We start from the raw sequence: 17851 nt of genomic DNA, 5'->3' as shown, positions 1-17851 counted from the left end.
ATTTATCTTGACTAATCCAAAATCAATGCAGATAACTGAGCTGAAGCTATCCATCGATAGCCTCGAGAAGGAGCGCGATTTCTACTTTGCGAAATTGAGGGATATTGAGATACTCTGCCAAACACCAGAGATAGAACGCTTACCGGTATTGCACTCTTTTTTTCCTTTGGTTTTTTTTTTAACTGAATATGGACTCCAATACTGATTATTGAGGTTCTTTTTATCATTTTCTTCAGGTTGTTGCAGCAATACAGAAGATATTGTATGATGCTGGGAATGATGGAACAGCCATGGCCGAAGCTCAAGCTATGATTTCTTCTGATCGCTACGAGGATGCTGCTGGATTGAGCCCCATCGCGGAGGTTTCAGACGAGAGAAGCGCTTCTGAAAACCAGAAGAGAAAGAATATTGTGAATCCAGAGTTTGATGCTGCTGGCATCACAACTCCGAGACAAAGGCTTTCGGACATTTCCAATGTTCACTGCAGCGAGTCACCTCTTGTATGACTTGCTAAAAGAAAATGACTGTTTTTTTCTTCAACTATGAGCTTGTATTGCTCTGGGTGAATGTGTTGTGTTGGGTGAATTATGTGCAAGGATTAGTATTGTTCTGCTTCTATATGAATACTCGTGTATCTGATATATGCTATATGATTACAGGAATCAAATATTTTATCAGGACAAGTTTTTTTTACAATCTTATTGGGTGATTATATCATATTAATTTTAGAAAAATAAATCAAAACATACTGTATAATTAACACCCCTTACAAAACTTATCTTCCTAATCACTATAAAGGGGTATAACGGCCTCTGCTTTTTGCTAGGACTTTGAATGCTCTTTGGTTTTGAAGAAATAAATACATCTTCCATAGGACTTGAGAGCCTGAGGAAGGAAAAATTCATGAGCTCGTGTTTCATATGGTAAAGGACTATCATATAGCTAACTGCCTAACTCTGAGTGTTTGCAAAGGTGAAAAAGAGAGTCAGTGCATTTTAGGAGAGATTACTTCGCTGGTGGAGAGATTACGACTCGGTTGATAAATAGGGAAGGGCGGCTGGTGGAGGAATTTTGAGGGATCACGATGGGAGGTTCATTGCTTGCTATAATGTGAACCTTGGTTGTTATTCGGTAACCTCAGCTGAGCTTTGGACTATTTTATTTGGTTTAGATTTGGTGCTAAATATGGGTTTTCATGAGGTTGAAATTGAGGTGAACTCTGCTACAGCTGTTTGGTTATGCTTACAAGATCTTGGTGAGTTGTATTCTTCAATATCATTTATTTGTGGCAGCTATCAAGAGGCGTTGTAGCGGATTTTGTAACTCAATTCTTCATCCTGAGTATAGGGAGACTAATACTTGTGCAGATAAATTTGCATTTTAGTCATAATTTATCTTATGGTTGTCATATTTACTTTATTCCATGCAAATTTAATTGGAATTACTCTTTCTTGAATAATTTCGATATCGTTTTTTTTTTTTTTTAGCTTTTAGTCCGGTTGTTCCAAAAAAAAGTATCCGTTACAAATCACCTTTATCTATTAGAAATTTCCTATCCTAATAACATCATAAAAATCAAATGAACACATGACAAAATCTTATTGGGTGGTCCAATGACCCAAAATGTAGCATTTTGCTTTGGTGACACGTGGACGTGGGTTTGCGTGTGAGCAGACCCTTTTCCTATGCCTATATAATCGTCTTTGAAGTAGTAATCAACTCCCAACATCCGTTATTACCTGAAATATTTTGTTTATAGCAATTTTTAAATAAAAGAAGACTAAAAAAACAAAAAAAAATCTTAAAACTGAAGCATCTAAAGAGTAACACCAAATTAAATTTCCTCAAGGAAGAAGCAGTATCTAGATCAAAGTCCTTTGTTAAGATGAATGCACAACAAGTAAAGAATCTATATCCTTAATTCCTCTGTTTCTATGTTAATTGTCGTTAATCAATGTGTTGTTATGTTAATTATCACACTAGAGAATCTATATCCTTATTTCCTCTGTTTCCAAAGTTGATTGAAACTTGCATGATGAGTTCCTATGTCAGAATGAGACCATGAACACAGAAGCAAGTGCCACTCAAACAAGGGTGGAGACGGTGGAATATCGATCCTCGGCCGGGCAACCGCAAGAACAGAGGAAGGTGGAGGTGATTCACCAGCACCAGCACCATCCCAACACCACCACCAAAACCAAAACCAGCGGTGGCATTCTTACTGAAGCCGCAGCCGCCGTGTCGTCTACTCTGGAGTCTGCAAAAGATGCCTTGTCCAAGAATTAATGTCAACTCAGAATGTCCCATTCCCATAGATAATTCAGCATCTAAACAAGTTTGTTTAGGCCATGTAAATTTGGCTTGGTTTATGTTTCATTTGTATCTTCTGTTTTTGCTATGGCTAGCTGCTGCACCTTTTATTATTACTATGATCATTTTTTTAATTTGTCAATTTTCTTTGTGCCTGATCCATATTCTACTATTCCTTTGTTAAGATATTTTTTGGTCAAAATGTCTAGTTCAAGTGTTCAACAGATTCCTTGTTTCATTTCTCAACAACAGCATTATACAGATACTTGTAATTCTAATAAATGACCTAATTGTGGAAGCAGGGAAATAAACAAAAAGAGATTTTTTTTTCCTTTAAAAAATGATTATTAGAATGATGCTTTCTGCATGAACCGCTGCCTTTTATTTTTCTTTTAAAAAACCCGCACAAAATGATTGTGCTAAAATTAAAGACATATTCGAATGCTTTTATTTATGTCAAGCACAATATGAGAATGTTACAGCTGGAACAATCCACGTTCTCTTTTACCCAACTTGGGCCTCCTTTATGCTTTCATCAATCCACATTTGAATCTTATTCCTATCAATTCTTACTTAATGGTAATTTCTCGTTTTGATGATTATATAATACGCCATCTGCTAGTGTGAAGTACTTACAGATATTTTGCTATAAGATATCATCTAAGCAGGTAAACTATTTCTTCCTTTTTCTTTGTCATAAATTGTTTAATTGACTCTGGAGAATTCTGTTGGTCTTACTTTTCTGTTTTTTCAGCCTCAGATTCAGTTCCTAATAGGCACAATGGGTTTGATGATATCACGGCTATTCAGAATGCTGTATTCAAAGAAAGAAATGAGGATTCTCATGGTGGGTCTTGATGCTGCTGGCAAAACCACCATACTCTATAAGCTGAAACTTGGAGAAATCGTCACTACCATACCAACCATAGGTGATCCACTACTTACTTCATCCCATGATTAAGTGCTTGTGTCTTTGTTTGCTTGGTGTTGGAAGAGGATGAAAAATTGAAATTAAAGTCTGTTTGGTTTCTGTTTCTATTTCCTGTGTTTATTTTTGGTATTCTATTTTCAGGATTTTAGGAAGACAAAGAGATTTTGTTGTTTTTCCTGTTTCCAATATTTTCTTAGCAAAATTTGTTAAATAAAAACATTGAAAACAAAACAGAAAATGAAGGCAGAAACTAATCATTTATTACGTTGATGAAGTTCAATACATGATTTTTAGCATGCGTTTGGCAAAATCAACTTATGCTTTTACATTATTTTCAGTCCAGCATGTTTTGAAAAAATGGTTTCCCCTTAGAACAAGCCATTAACATAGATGGAAAAATATTACTTCGAAAATTCAGTTGCAATTTTCACTTTCTATCCAATTTTACTCTTCACTAAAGAAGTTTTTAGATTGTCTGTCATTAGTTCATTATAACAAGAAAGAATATAGTTGTTAATTACTTTCTTAATGAAACAGGTTTCAATGTTGAGACTGTTGAGTACAAGAATGTTAGCTTCACAGTTTGGGATGTTGGAGGACAAGACAAGGTACAACATGTGATTTATGACCATTAATCCTAGGTTTGTCAAAGATTTATGTATGATCTAATTATTTTGCCAAATTCTATGTAGATTCGACCACTGTGGAGACATTATTTTCAGAACACACAAGGGCTTATCTTTGTGGTAGATAGCAATGACAGAGAAAGAATTTGTGAAGCCAGAGATGAACTCCATAGGATGCTAAGTGAGGTAAGTAATGAAATCCAGATTTGAATTAAAAGGAAATATGTGATTGAAACCATATTGTTCTTTGCAGATTGAACTTCGTGACGCAACATTGCTAGTTTTTGCCAATAAGCAAGACCTTCCAAATGCCATGAGTGTTTCAGAAATAACAGATAAACTCGGTTTGCATTCGCTTCGCCAGCGCCGCTGGTAAGTCACAATTTAATTAAAGACCTAAGAAAACTTGGAGTAGAAGCAAGAGCTCCAGCTAAAATGAATTTATCAAACTAACTAATTCAATTTTTTTACATGCCTTGTGTTCAGTACTCCCAAAATTTCAAAATATCCGTTAATTTAAAACCTTGCTTCATTTATATCTCGACATATCGAGTTGCAATTATATCAGATAGATACATTAAATTATTAAAAATTGAGATAATATTCAATTTGATCTTTAAATTTACAGGTGAGTTTTAACTGTCTCTATTTAATCCCTAAATTTTGCATACGTGTCTCATTAGTTCTTGAAAATAATTTTCAACACACAGATGTTAACAGAATGCTGACCTAAACAATAAGATGTCAGTGAAACGCCGTCATTTTGGTTTTGGTACTCATACTCAAATAGCCTAAAAAGATCGTAAGTGATGTTTATTAAAAGTTTTCCTCACAAAATTAGTGACATGACGTGGTTTTTGAGTTATTTAAGAACCAAAACCAAAACCAAAATTGCATCAATTTACAAATTGCAATGTGGTATTTGACTATATACGTCAATGCTTCACTAACGTTTGTGTGCTGAAAATTGCCTCAGAAGACTAATAAGTGAGTCATGTTTGCAAAATTTGGAGATTAATGGCCAGTTTGGATAAACAACTTAATTAAGTTTTTTTTTTTTGTGACTAAATAGAAAAGAAAGAAAAAAAAGAGACAAAACCAAATTAATTGGCTAGGTTCATATCTAAATCTATTAGATGTTAAAGCTCACTCCATGGTTGGCTCCAATTCGAGTGAATGTTCGCGCCAAAAGCAGCTACTTTAGCCATACAATGTACAACACTATTTGCATTCCTCTGAATTAAAAGAATAGAGACTCTCCAATTCCAATTCATAACCTCCTATATATGCTTTGCCAAATCCCATTCCGGAATATCCTTACCAAGCATTCTTTGGTTTACCAAGAAAAGAGCTTCTAAATAGTCTGTTTCACAAATAACCTCACGAAATTCACTCTTTCATGCAAGAAGTAAACCTCTCCAAATTGCATATAATTCAGCAAAAAGAACACAGCACACTTCGACTTTTCCAGTGCAACCTTTCAACCAACATCCATCAGGATTGTGAATGATACAACCAAAACCAGCATAGCCAAAAGGAACAAAATAACTAGCATCACAATTCAATTTAATAGAATAAACTGGAAGTGGATCCCAATGCAAATAAAGCGAAGGAGGAGACAAAGATTGATGCATAGAAAAAATAGTGTGAAACTCCCTTACTGAACTACGAATCAAACTCACCACTTTACTAGCACTTCAAGAATTATCTATATTAAATAAGTCATGATTCCTGCTTTTCTAAATCCACCAGATGGTCGAAAAGAAAATAAAAACATCTCCCCTCCTTGCACTTTTATATAGCCAATCACGTAAATTCGAGTTATCTGAATACAGGCCTAAAAGGTTCCTAACCTCCTTGGCACTAGGGCACTCCCGAAGACAATAAAGAATGGATTCAGAACCATTCTGACACCGATGACAGGTGCTAGATAAAGCTAAGACATGACCCAAATGAAACTCTGTCGTAGGAATAACATTATGAAGACTGAGCCAAATCAAGAACTTGTACTTTTCAAGAATATGTAGTCGCCATACCCACAACCAATTATCATGCTCATTCCAGTCAAACTTTTTTTTGGCTAGCCAACTGTACCCACTCCTAGCTGAGTAGATCTAGAAGATGCCACACCCCACGACCAACCTGAACTCTCTCCAGTATTCAAATCCGGATTATAAGCATTCAAACGTTGTTTGACATCTTCTGGAATGATAGAGAAAATATTATAGAGATTTCATTGACATTTTTTCAAACATATCTAATAGTTAAATTAGAGTCAGATATATGACAAAAGGGACATTTTGAGCAATTGGGCTCTCAATACTCCAATTGTCAAACCAAAAAGATTGATCAAGTGACCCAACGCACCAAGAGAAGGCATCCTTAAGAGCACCAAAAGCCTTTGAGATACTCTTCCAAACATGAGAAGCGTTGCAAGGGATAGGGCCTTCTAAAACTCCCTCATTCCTCAGATACTTTGCTTTCAATAGTGCAACCCAAGGCTTGTCCTGACAATGAAAAAGTTGCCAAACCAATTTACCAAGTAAAGATATATTAACACACGCAGAATCTCTAACACCCAGGCCACCAAATTTCTTTGGAGTGATCACGGTCCTCCAATTAACAAGAGAAAGACCTCTACCATCAACTTGACCATTACAAAGAAACTGTCTCATCATAGAAGACAATTTATCGCAAACCCAATTTGGAAAAAAAGATACCTACATATGATAGACAGGAATGGATGCTGCAACAAAATTGATTAGGCAAAGTCTCCCTGCTTTATTTAGAAGCCTTCCTTTCCAGTTAGCTAATCTTCCCCTCACCTTTTCAATCACCGAATGAAAAGAAGCCCTACTGGTACGGGAATGATTAAGGTTAACTCCAAGATATCTTCTTAAGTCCAAAGCAAAACGTATTGAAGAAACACTAGTAAAAATATCTCTTTTACGAGCAGTCACATTTTTAGAACAAAAAACTTTAGACTTTTCAAGATTCACTTTCATGCCAGATGCCTTGCAAAAAATGTTAAGAGAATGCATGACCATTTGGACCTGACTCTTTGTAGCCTGACAGAAGAGTAAGAGATTATCTGCAAACATCAAATGAGAAAATTTTGGTCCACCCCTAGTGACAGAAACTGGTTTCCACACACTCTCGACCACCTTATGAGATATATAGCAAGCAAGTCTTTCCATACGAAGCACAAACAAGTAAGGAGATATTGGATCGCCCTGTCTAAGCCCCCTTATAGGAGCAAAACTATCCAATCTATTCTCATTCCACATAATAGAAAGAGATGATGCACGGACACAATTCATAATCAAATTAATAGTGATGATAGGAAAACTAAAAGCAATGAGAGTACTCTCCAAAAACCTCCAATCAATCCTATCATAAGCTTTTTCAAGATCAATTTTAAAAGAAAGAGTACCTTTCTTGGGCCACAATAATATTATCAGGAGCACCATGACCCGGAATAAAACCTCCTTGTAAAGGACTAACAATATCTGGAAGAAAAGGCCGAAGTCGATTAGTCAATACTTTGGTGATAATTTTATAAACAACATTAGACAAGCTAATAGGCCTGAAATCCTTCATAAAGCTAGGGTTATCAATTTTAGGAATTAGCACAATCAGAGTTTCCATGATGCTAAGATTTAAGTACTCTCCCAAAAAAGCGCTCCGAACAATATTCCAAATCTCAGTGCCTACTATCTCCCAATATTCTGTAAAAAAAAAAAGAAAAAGCTTAAAATCCATCTGGACCAGGAGCCTTATAAGGGCTCATACTGAATACTAATGACATGACTTCCGCAAAAGAAACAGGGTCAATTAACCTAGCACAAGCCTCGGTGCTTAGAGTGGGCATCAGAACATCCCCTAAACAATCAACCTTAACCTCTTCCGTTGTACCAAAGAGATTCTTGTAAAAAGAGAGAGCTTCTTCCTGGAGAATATCTGGATTAGTAGACCAAGACCCATCTCTAATATATAATCCATGTACTCTATTATGATTTCTACGCACCGAAGTCTGAAGATGAAAGAATTTAGTGTTTCTATCCCCATACTTGACCCACTGCTCTCTAGATTGCTGGTACCAAAAAAATTTCTCTTGCAATAAAAGCCTATTGTAATCTTCCCTTAGTTCAACTTCTTTAATTCTCAGAGATAACACATCGGTAACCTCTAAACACCGTTGAATCTGATCAATCTGATATTTCAGCTTACTTTTTTGTACAAAAATATTTTCAAAAATCTTTGAGTTAAAGTCCAAAGAAGCCTGTTGAATCATCTTAAGCCTTTCAGTAACGCCTCCAAACTCTTTATTCCAAGCCTTACTAATAACATGTTTATAAGAAGGATGTGTTGCTCACGCAGCTTGGAACCTAAAAGAACGAGAACCTTTCACTCTGGGGCCACCATGACAACGAACTAAAATAGGACAATGATCAGAATGAAGCCTGCTAAGAATTTTAGAATAACCCTCAGGAAACATTGTCATCCAAGCCTCATTAACTAGAGCTCTATCCAACTTTTTAGCCAAGTCCCTGCCAGCCTGAATTGCTCTATACCAGGTATATCTCCTACCAGACACTTTAAGATCAAAGAGCTCACAGTCATCTAGAGTAGTAGCTAATGGACTAGCTCTGTGAGAAGAAAAATAAGCACATGTACTCTCGTTTGGTGCCACAATCTCATTAAAATCACCAACGGCCATCCACGGTCCATTATGGCCTGAATTAATAGAACGCAAATAATCACAAAGCATACTTCTTTTTTCGAATTGAGGACTCCCATACACTGCACTACAAAACCAAACTAAGTTACCCACACTCACTTTCACTGTGATACATTGGTCAATTTGGTCAATAACCACACAAGAAGCATTAGCAATAGAAGATAGAAACCAAATGCCACCCCTGTGTCCTACTGCTTCCTCAATACCAACATAATGAAAACCCAACTTATCCCAAAAATTCTTCAAATTATTAAACATGGTATGAGTCTCAAAGAGAAAGAAGAAATATGGTTTATATATTCTCACTAAATTTTTGCAATGCACACGGGCCATCTTGTTAGACACACCCCTCACATTCCAGGCTATGATATTGAAACTATCCATAAAAAATAGCAAAAGGGAGCTCCAATAACAAACCCGAGACTCAACATGATGTCCCTGTCTTCGACGATCCTGCCTTTAATGGACTCTCAAGTTGCAGCACAATTTTCTCCGTCGAAACTTGCGCCACACCCGCCGTCGATGCTCCATCCTTATCTACTGGTGAATTCTGCAAAGAGTTTGGGCGAGGATGCTTTCATACAGTGCCATTTGTTGTCTCACCTTGCTGCTGATGATGAACATTGTGCCGGGTCCCTGAAGAAGCCACACTAACCGGTTTTTCAATATTGATGCCCCTGCTTAATTTTTCTTTGGATCCAGTAGCATGTGTTGTACGTTGGTGATTAGGCCTTGTCCAAGTATTGGTAGCCTTGTTAGGAGTCTTCTTTGCTTTTGGTTGGACCTGATGGGTGCTAGGAGAAGGCTTTTGACCCATTTTATACTTTTATTTCCTAATCACTTGAGTCCAGCTTTCCAAATCCTCATGTTGTGCATGATCTACATGAACAGCATGCAAATCACTTTCCACCAAATCCGAGACAGCAACATTTATAGTCTCATCTCCAAGATTCTTGCTAAAATTAAAACTTTCCTTTTTCACATGCACTGGATTTTTGGAATTTGAGCTATTTGGCTGCTTTGCTACATCACCGACCACCTTGGCATTAGTTCCTCCTCCCGCATTGCTGTCAGTCTTGCACACCTTCATATCATGACCAAACTTGAGACAGGAGTCACAAATAAGGTGAAGGCATTCATATTCAACCTCATATTCAACACCTTCAACAAGAATCTTCTTAGTCACTGGCAATCCTAAATCTATCTAAACACAGGCTCGAGCATATCGTCCTCTTTCAGCTAATTTTGTTACCAAATCAACCTTGACGGGAATGCTAACTGCAGCCGCAACACGGAGCATTGCATTTTCTTGGTAGCACCAAATTGGTAATCCAAAATTCTAATCCACACTAAAGTTGCTTCAAAACAGTTTAAAAAAAGAGTTTAAAAACATAATTACTTATATTAAAAGTATCTTATAAATAAGTTATTCGGTATTCAAAAAGTTATCATAGAAATATTTAATTTAAAATTGTGTAATAAATAGGAGTGATAAAATAGCTTTTGAAAATGAAAAAAATCAAATTTTTGTACTTCTTCAAAAGCTCTTCTTAAATAATTTTTCGAAAAATTAAAAATATATATAAAAAATTATAGTAAATACTATTAATATTACTTTTCATAAATCAAAAATAAAAAAAATATTTTAAAATTTCTCAAACGAGTTTTAAATAGGGATAATTAAAACTTCAAAATTAAATTAAAACTCGCATATAAATTCAGAGACTAAATTAAATATGAACTCTTATAAATATATATAGAAAAATTTAACGTGATAGATATTCCAAAGTATAAACGAGATAACTCAAAAGTTTAACAGATAAGTTGTAACAAACTGAAAGTGCTTGGTTGAGGGAAAAAGTTTGAGATTGCATATAAGAATAAGCTGTTAGACTTGTCTCCACAGTAGAATCTCTAAGCGTAAAGTACTTAGAGCTATGCTATCTAATTTGTACGTCTAAAAAGTAGTATGAACACCAAAATTCGAAGCTGATATTGATATTTTCATGTAGTTATTATTGCGGTTATTGATAAGTGCAGGTACATTCAGGCAACTTGTGCTCCATCTGGCCAAGGACTATACGAAGGGCTTGATTGGTTATCCAGTAACATATCCACCAAGGTCATATAATTTATAATCCAAGCTATCATCGTTTCTGATCTTTCTCTCAACTATGAAGAAAACAAGACCGGTACATAAACATATGGTGTAATGTAATCTAAAACAAAAATATTATATATATACACTAAAATCAGTTATTATCTATTTATATATAAATATGTATTTTTAATTTATTTATAACATGTATTTTGTATTTTAATATATATTTTATATTAATAATTGATATTATAATTATTCTGAGAGATACATAAAACATTGATTTTAGGCTTAAACGTGACGTCCAAACTCCTTCTGAGACAGCGTCTGACTTGTTCTTACGGAATAAAGTCGCTGTCCGAGTTCCTTGTGAGGAGGTGGGAGGTGTTACGTGTAAGAGACACCGATGTTTGAGTTAGTAAGGATTTTAAGCAAGATTTTTAGTATATTAGAACATAAAATATACCTGAGGGTGTCAGTATACTTATAATAGGGCTCATAACCACCTTTGTTGGAGTAGTTCCACATTTATTGAAGGATAACCATTCACTTTATCTGAGGAGTTTGTTGGGATCTATCTTTTAGGAAAGATAAAGATAGTTAAAGAGATTTGCAGAGGCAGTTATATTACTTGCTTGGACAAGTAAAGTTGAGCTCCCTTTGTTGCGTCTGACCTCTTCAAAGAGGTTGGATATACGGCATAGGCCTTCTCTTTAGATTGGGCATTCTACCTTTATTGGGCATGGCTTTCATGAATTTGGGCTAGAGTATGAATAGTGCCCCTACTTGAATCCGAGCTTTATATGAGATCGGGTTCAAGCATTTTGTGGCTCTAGTCTCGACGTCGGGTACGCCGTCTTCAAGAGGTCGAGTACTCGACGTGTTTTTGAAAATTTGAAATTTTTAGCATTGCCTCTTTGAATGAAGGGCAAACGTTTCACGACAGTTTTCTTGAGATTCGTGCACGTCTTTAATGGGGGACGAAAGGACTATTTTGCCCCCTTCTTTCTTATAAAATGCTCCACGTTTTTCTTATTCCTCATTTCTGAAAAGCTTTCATTGCTCTCTTCTTCACAAAAATTCCCTCTCTTTGTTTGCTTCGCGATCGTTTTTTGTTTTTCAAGTTTTTCTCTCTCTTGATTTGTTTGAGAGAGCGTTTAGTGAAAAAGATTGTTTGTGTCTTTGCCACTTGACGTGCATCTTTCCTTATTCGAATTCTTCATCAAGGTTGGTACTATTGACTTTTGACTTCTTTTCCTGTAACTATTTATTGGTCTTGTTGAATTTGTTTGCATTGAGGCAACCTTTTAGGTAGCAGTAGAGGTTCTTCATAATGTTGGTTTTGTTTATTGAAACTTTTCTCTGAAAAATTGTTGGCTGCTGCCGTTTTGTCTACTAATGAAAAATTCTTTCGAAACTGCCTTGTTGAAACGGCTTTTTGCCGTTTGTGATGTGTTTGAACTACGTTTCTAGAGTTTTGAGGGATTATGGTCTTTTGTGACTCGTTGGTTATGTTCATGTTGCCCCCATTGGTGTCGCTGCTATCGGCGTAAGAGAGATGCCATATCTATTTATTCTTGTTTTGAAAATATGTTTTTCAAATCGTGTTTTGCATTTTGTTTCTTTTGTTTGACTTCTTTTGAATGATGCCCGAGTTCTGTAGTGACGATTTCTTTGTTGTATTTGTAGGTGTAGATTTTATGTCTCGCTTAGTCATAAAAGATATGCCGACAAAAGTCCTCCTCTCTTTTGACTTGGGTAGATACTCCTGTCCTTATCGTTGTCCCTGTAGTTGATAAAGAGTACTGTGAGGTATTCCGTAGGCATCATAGGTTATGTGAAAATAGAGAGGATGAGAGGAATTACGAGATAATAGTGCTCGGTCCCGAGGAGAGGGTGTGTTTTCCTCTATTAGACGACTCGGAACGTCCCTTTTTCCATGCATATGACTGCTTCTTTACAAAACTAGGCATTACATTCCCATTTTCCGATTTTGAAACGAATATCCTCTGGACCTATAATGTTGCTCCTTCCCAAATTCACCCAAATTCTTGGGCTGTTTTGAAAAATCTACCAGCTTTTATATCAAGAGCTCAAGGTCTGACCTTCCCTCAAGGTCTTCTTTCACCTTTTTGTCTTGACAAAACCCGGATCTTTGAAAGGGAAGACTTCTTGGTTTTTCTTTCGTGTTATTCAGGGTAGAAAGGTTTTTTAAATTTACGATAAATTCTTCCACGATTTTAAAAACTATTTCTTTAAAATTCGAGCTGCAGAGGTGCTTGGCCTTTCTATCTAGATAAAAATGATGAGCCTTCTTTTTCACTATACTGGGAGGAAAAACCCGTAATAGATAAGTACAACGTAGATGCCTTAGATGATATTGAAAAGTATGTGGTGGACGTGTTTGAAGAGTGTTGGGGCCGAACTCTTCACTTGGATACTAAAAGATTCTTAGGAAACCCCCAGTCAACTTCAGTCTGAACTAGGTAGATTTTCAACCTTTAGCTTTTATAACCTCTTAGTTGTAACTTGTTTAGCTAAGAGGCTTTTTATTTCTATTTTGCAGAGACCATGGAGACGAAGTATGTGGCAATGAAACAACTGCGCCAAACCAAGAAGATGGTTGTGGCTCGAGCTATTCAGGAAAAAGAAGCCGGGGGTACTTTTGTCCGACCTTCCCCGAAGAAGATGGATTCAGGTTCTTCAACCCAAAAGAAAGTCATCCCCACCCCTTCTGTTCAATTCATTTCCCCTGATTCTCTATCAAAGAGTGCGGCAGTCCCTGCTTCTCCTTCATCTTCAAAGCCTCCTCTAAAAAGGCAAAAGATTGCTAGAGATGAGCATTTATAATACAGGGTTCGACGAGATTGCTTGGAGTGAGAAAAGCATCTTTTTCCATAGCCACATTAGAATGGACGATGCGGCTATTCAGAACCATCTCTAGCTTATGACCCAAAATGGAATTCGGATAGATAGGGTATGTACATCCTTGGTCAAGGAGCTGTAGAAGAGTCCCCTAAGTGCCACCCATAGCTCTTTGGTGGCTATCCGAGCTGAGGTGGAAAGGCTTAAAGAGATAAAGAAGGAGTTGGAGGAGAAAAAAGATGGGTTGACTTCTGACTTAGAGAAAGCTTGGTCTCGGGTAAAGAAGGCAGAAGTAGCTGCAGCCATGGCGGAGGGGATAAAGAAGAAAGCAGAGAAAAGTTATACTCGTGTTTATGGGGAAAAAATTGACCTTCAGGAGAAGTTAAAAAATCCCAGAGAGGAATATGCTGCTCTTCAAGAGTCTGTGGTCGAGGGGATGGACAAAATGTTTAACAATCTGAAAGCTCAAGTCCAGGTCCTTACCCCCGGGGTCGATCTTTCCTTGTTCAGCCAAGACAACATAGTGGTTGATGGAAAGATCGTCCCGACCGCTGAGGACGAGGAGAAGGATCCTTTGCCCGACCCGAAATCTTCAGGAGCGCAAGGCGGTCAAGCTTCTCAAACCCCCGAGGTCCAGCCCGAGATCGTTAATGTTAAACTCTCTCCTTCGCCTCCTGGTGCTATCCTGGCTGTACTGGTCTCTGTTCATCCTCCGACCCCTCCTGCCCGAGGTCAAGACGTCGTGACGAGGGAGGGTCTTAACCCTCTTTTTGGCCCATCTTTGTTGTTTTTTGTGGTTTTTCTTTTTGTTGAATGGCCCGACTTATGGGCTTTTGGCAAACAATTTATTTTGTAATAATGGGTAGTTTCTTAGACACTTTATTTTATATTGTTGTAATTTTAACAACTTTTTGTAGTTGCATTCAAATAACTTTGAAATTTAGAAAGCATTTTTGCTCTTTTAAATGAAGTTAAGCCTTTTTTTTTGGAATTTAGCTTTTATATAGTTGCTTAATTTGTTATTATGTCTTAGCAACTTTTTTCAATGCTGCTCTTTTGCTGAACCCAAACAATAAGCAGATTTCCTTTTTTTTAGTTCCGACTTCGTGTAGTCAGATTACTTCTACACTTCATTTTTGTTCCGCCTTATAATTGATGTCGGTTTTTACGAGTTATTTATATAACTTCTTACATTAATTTGTACCTCGTCGGTTCATCTTGCCGACTGTTTTAGGTCGGGCAATGATTTTCACATTTTGTCGAGCTTAAATTAATGCGTTTTATAGGATACTTTTTGAAGAGTAAATGGAATTTTTATTAATGGATAAAAAATTCCTTTACATGAAACCTACTATTAAGGGTTTTGACTGCCTTTAGCCCTTACTGTGATGCCTCATTAAAATCCCTTTTAGAAAAAAACTCTTTTTAGGGAAAAAATCTAAGGTTGGAAAAAGAGTACACTAGGGAGCAAAGTTTACTTCTCAACTGTAAGATCCAAAACTTTTGAAAAAGGACTATCATGAGCTAATTTCAAATTTAGTATTTTTGTAACTTTAATTTCCGAAATTTCTTTACTAAGGAAAAATTAAAGCTAGTTTCGATTAATTGAATTTGAAATAAATTGAGACTTATTATCCAATTTTACAATTATTGGATTATTTTCTATTTTCGAATTATAAAGTTGGTAGTTGTGAAATAATAAAGATTTTATATGATTTGGATTAAATAAGTAATACTTTAAATAGTAACACTGCTATTTTGGAAAATGAAAAAATTAAGTATATTATTTCTAAGTATTTGATTTGGACATTTTATTGAAAATAATTTGTAAAATTGATGAGCAAATAGTATTTTCTATATACAATTAGTGTTGGAGTTAATTTGGGTTTCAATTACTATATTATTCCCAATTTTGTTTGAAATTACTGAATTGCCTCTAACCCTAGTTTTAAAAAAAATGATGAAACCCTAGCCTTCCCCAACCTTTCTCAGCGCCGCCTCACCCTCATCAAACCACACACACAGTTTCCTCCATCACGCAAGAGGGGAAAAGAAGCAGAAAGAGAAAAACAAAACCAGGGAAGGGGAAAAGAGGGGGGACCGTGTCTGAGCTGCCGTGTGGGAGCAGAACCGTTGCGGAGGGAGCTACCGCTCAGCTGGTTGCCGCTGTTCATCTCACCACTGCCAGTTGTGATGTCTCCACCGAGCCACCGAACTTGTCACGCATCGCCGCCGTGTTGCTCAGGGGAGAGTGAGTGAGCGAGGAACAAATCAGAGAAGGGAAGAGGGGTAGGAGAGGAAAGAGATTTTGCCAGTGTGCTGGGCTTCACCGCCGCCACCGCGTCGCACCACTTTGGAGTCCACCGTCAGGTCTGAGTCGAAGGAAGGGAGAAGCCGCATTGTCAGCGTCGCGCAGAGAAGGACTCGCCGCCAACTCCGTCGTCCTCACTGTTGCGCCACCATCAAGCCCGCAATCGTAGAGGAATCACAGCGGCACCGTGGGAACATTACCATCGAACTCGAAGGAGGAGGAAGGCCACCCAATCACATCGAGCAGGAGAGACAAAGAGAGCTGAGGCCGAACTCGGGGTCCAACCATCGCAACCAGCCGCCATTCACGTCGCCGGCGTCGCCTCTGTCGGAACCGCCGCCGTCGCTACCAGCTTTTACCTCCGACGTGGCTGATTATGGGTGAAAGGGGGTAGAAGCTGCCTCTGCCGCTGAAAAACCGTGAGCCGGATGGCTGATATGGATGTTGATCCATGGATGAGAATTCATGCATGTTTATGCTGAATTATTGATAATTGTGATTTGCACTTCCACTATCGGAGATACGAGTTTCCCTGGGTAGTAGCAGTGGCTAGCCACCACGTGCTCCAGGTTGAGACTTGATACTCTTTTGACCCTATGTCATAAGTGTGGCCGGGCACTGTGAAAGACCCGGATGAGCTCGCCCCCGTAAATATTCATCAGTGAGGGTGATGGATATAGATCATGATTATGATCAAGTTTATGATGAGTATAACTCGAGTTGGGGATGCATGACAGAGGGACAGTCCAATGGTTAGCTACCAGGACTTGTCGGGTTGGCTCTTTAACCGACAGATGATATCATCAGCCACTAGGGACAGGCATTCATCATATGCATATTATGTGAATTGTTTGAGATTGCCTATTTGACTGCATATTACTTGCTAATTGTCTAAATGCCTTACTTGTTCCTAATTGTATATTTCTTGCTTGATATAACTGTGTTTGCTACTTTATACTCCTGCTGGTGGTTAGGAGGTCTGAAGGAATTCGAAAGGGAAGTATTAGTTAGACTGAAGTATCTTTAGTCAGATGCCCTTTATGGTTTAACTTGTTTATAAGCTTTGATATTATCTGGAGGAAGCTCTAGGATTGCCTTTGGCTTTCCTCCATTATTATGTATTATATATGTGGAAGCTGTTACCATGCTGGGGACCTCTGGTTCTCACCCATGCGGATTTTGTGGTTTTCAGATGCAGGACGTACGGTTTCCCGCTGATGCATGCTGGAGACTTCTATACTTGCGAAGATCCTTTGTTCTCGGGGCTACGTTTTGGTTTATATGTTTTGCTTAGATACTTTTATCTCCATTAAATAATACAAACTATGATGACTCCTCTTATGGGAGATTTTGGAGAATAGGTTTCATGTATTTGTGTCCCTTTGGGTTTCCTTTGGGGTTTTCCTTATTTTTTTTATCATATGTATATATTGCTATGCTCGGACCGGTTATCTTCGCAGCCGGATCTTGAGTCTTGATATTCCTGTTTTTGACACTCCTTTGTATATATATAATTCCCGCGTTGGTTATCCTTGTCCGTTACGTTATCGATCGGAGTGTTGCGCTTTCGAGTTGCGGTTTTTGTTTACCCCTTTTTCTACAAAGGCTCCTAGTTATAATTAATCATTCATACTACTATATGTACTAAATTTTTATTTTAGAGGTCGTAATACCTTTCCATCTCTGAATTATGACTTAAGCATAAGACTCTGTATGGTAGGGTGTTACATTATGGTATCAGAGCAGTTCGTTCCTGTAGAGCCTGAAGGATGGACTGATTATGCTTCTGTGCATTCTCTGTGTGTGTGTGTTATGTGCTATTAGTATATCTGCTTGATATAATTGGCATAAACGTTCATGAGCATGCATTTGGGACTTTGAAGTACTAGACTTCCGATATTGAGACTGATCAACTTAATACCGATTATTTGGTGTATATAGGAACCAGATGGCACCTCGTGGACGCGGT

General features: G+C 37.5%; 4 protein-coding genes across 5 annotated transcripts in view; all 4 read left to right on the top strand.

Annotated features, from left to right (window-relative positions):
- The window catches only part of LOC107479534 (microtubule-associated protein RP/EB family member 1C), a 2223-nt gene extending 1524 nt beyond the window's left edge, over positions 1–699 (top strand). Inside the window, exons 5-6 of the mRNA XM_016099665.3 lie at positions 32–145; positions 237–699. Coding sequence (XP_015955151.1) covers positions 32–145; positions 237–506 — 384 coding nt within the window. The 3' untranslated portion in view covers positions 507–699. The remainder of the gene's footprint in view (positions 1–31; positions 146–236) is intronic.
- Positions 700–1781: 1082 nt separating this feature from the next.
- LOC107480243 (uncharacterized) lies at positions 1782–2420 on the top strand. The gene is made up of 2 exons (XM_021138322.2): positions 1782–1900; positions 2053–2420. Exons 1-2 carry the CDS (start codon positions 1886–1888, stop codon positions 2284–2286), a joined length of 249 nt encoding a protein of 82 aa, XP_020993981.1. The 5' UTR covers positions 1782–1885; the 3' UTR covers positions 2287–2420.
- Positions 2421–2778: 358 nt separating this feature from the next.
- The window catches only part of LOC107479546 (ADP-ribosylation factor 1), a 25341-nt gene continuing 10268 nt past the window's right edge, over positions 2779–17851 (top strand). Inside the window, exons 1-7 of one of the 2 annotated variants that reach the window (XM_052258737.1) lie at positions 2779–2978; positions 3065–3239; positions 3779–3849; positions 3934–4053; positions 4121–4239; positions 10649–10730; positions 17075–17234. In XM_052258737.1, the coding sequence (XP_052114697.1) occupies positions 3092–3239; positions 3779–3849; positions 3934–4053; positions 4121–4239; positions 10649–10730; positions 17075–17176 (642 nt within the window). In that variant the 5' untranslated portion in view covers positions 2779–2978; positions 3065–3091 and the 3' untranslated portion in view covers positions 17177–17234. Of the gene's footprint in view, positions 2979–3064; positions 3240–3778; positions 3850–3933; positions 4054–4120; positions 4240–10648; positions 10731–17074; positions 17235–17851 lie in introns of those variants that run through there. The other variant, XM_016099676.3, reaches the window with a different exon arrangement.
- Positions 13016–14438, top strand: LOC127745648 (uncharacterized). The gene is made up of 2 exons (XM_052258743.1): positions 13016–13192; positions 13273–14438. Exon 2 carries the CDS (start codon positions 13876–13878, stop codon positions 14425–14427), a length of 552 nt encoding a protein of 183 aa, XP_052114703.1. The 5' UTR covers positions 13016–13192; positions 13273–13875; the 3' UTR covers positions 14428–14438.

The sequence above is a fragment of the Arachis duranensis genome, chromosome 1 (genome assembly GCF_000817695.3).
Source record: "Arachis duranensis cultivar V14167 chromosome 1, aradu.V14167.gnm2.J7QH, whole genome shotgun sequence".
NCBI classification, from domain to species: Eukaryota; Viridiplantae; Streptophyta; class Magnoliopsida; order Fabales; family Fabaceae; genus Arachis; species Arachis duranensis.
The sequence above is the reverse complement of the archived record's forward strand: the minus strand, read 5'-3'. Positions and strand labels throughout refer to the sequence as shown.

What these genes read in the sequence shown, in the direction of transcription:
- LOC127745648 (XM_052258743.1), top strand. Translation starts at nt 13,876, where the DNA reads ATGGCGGAGGGGATAAAGAAGAAAGCAGAGAAAAGTTATACTCGTGTT.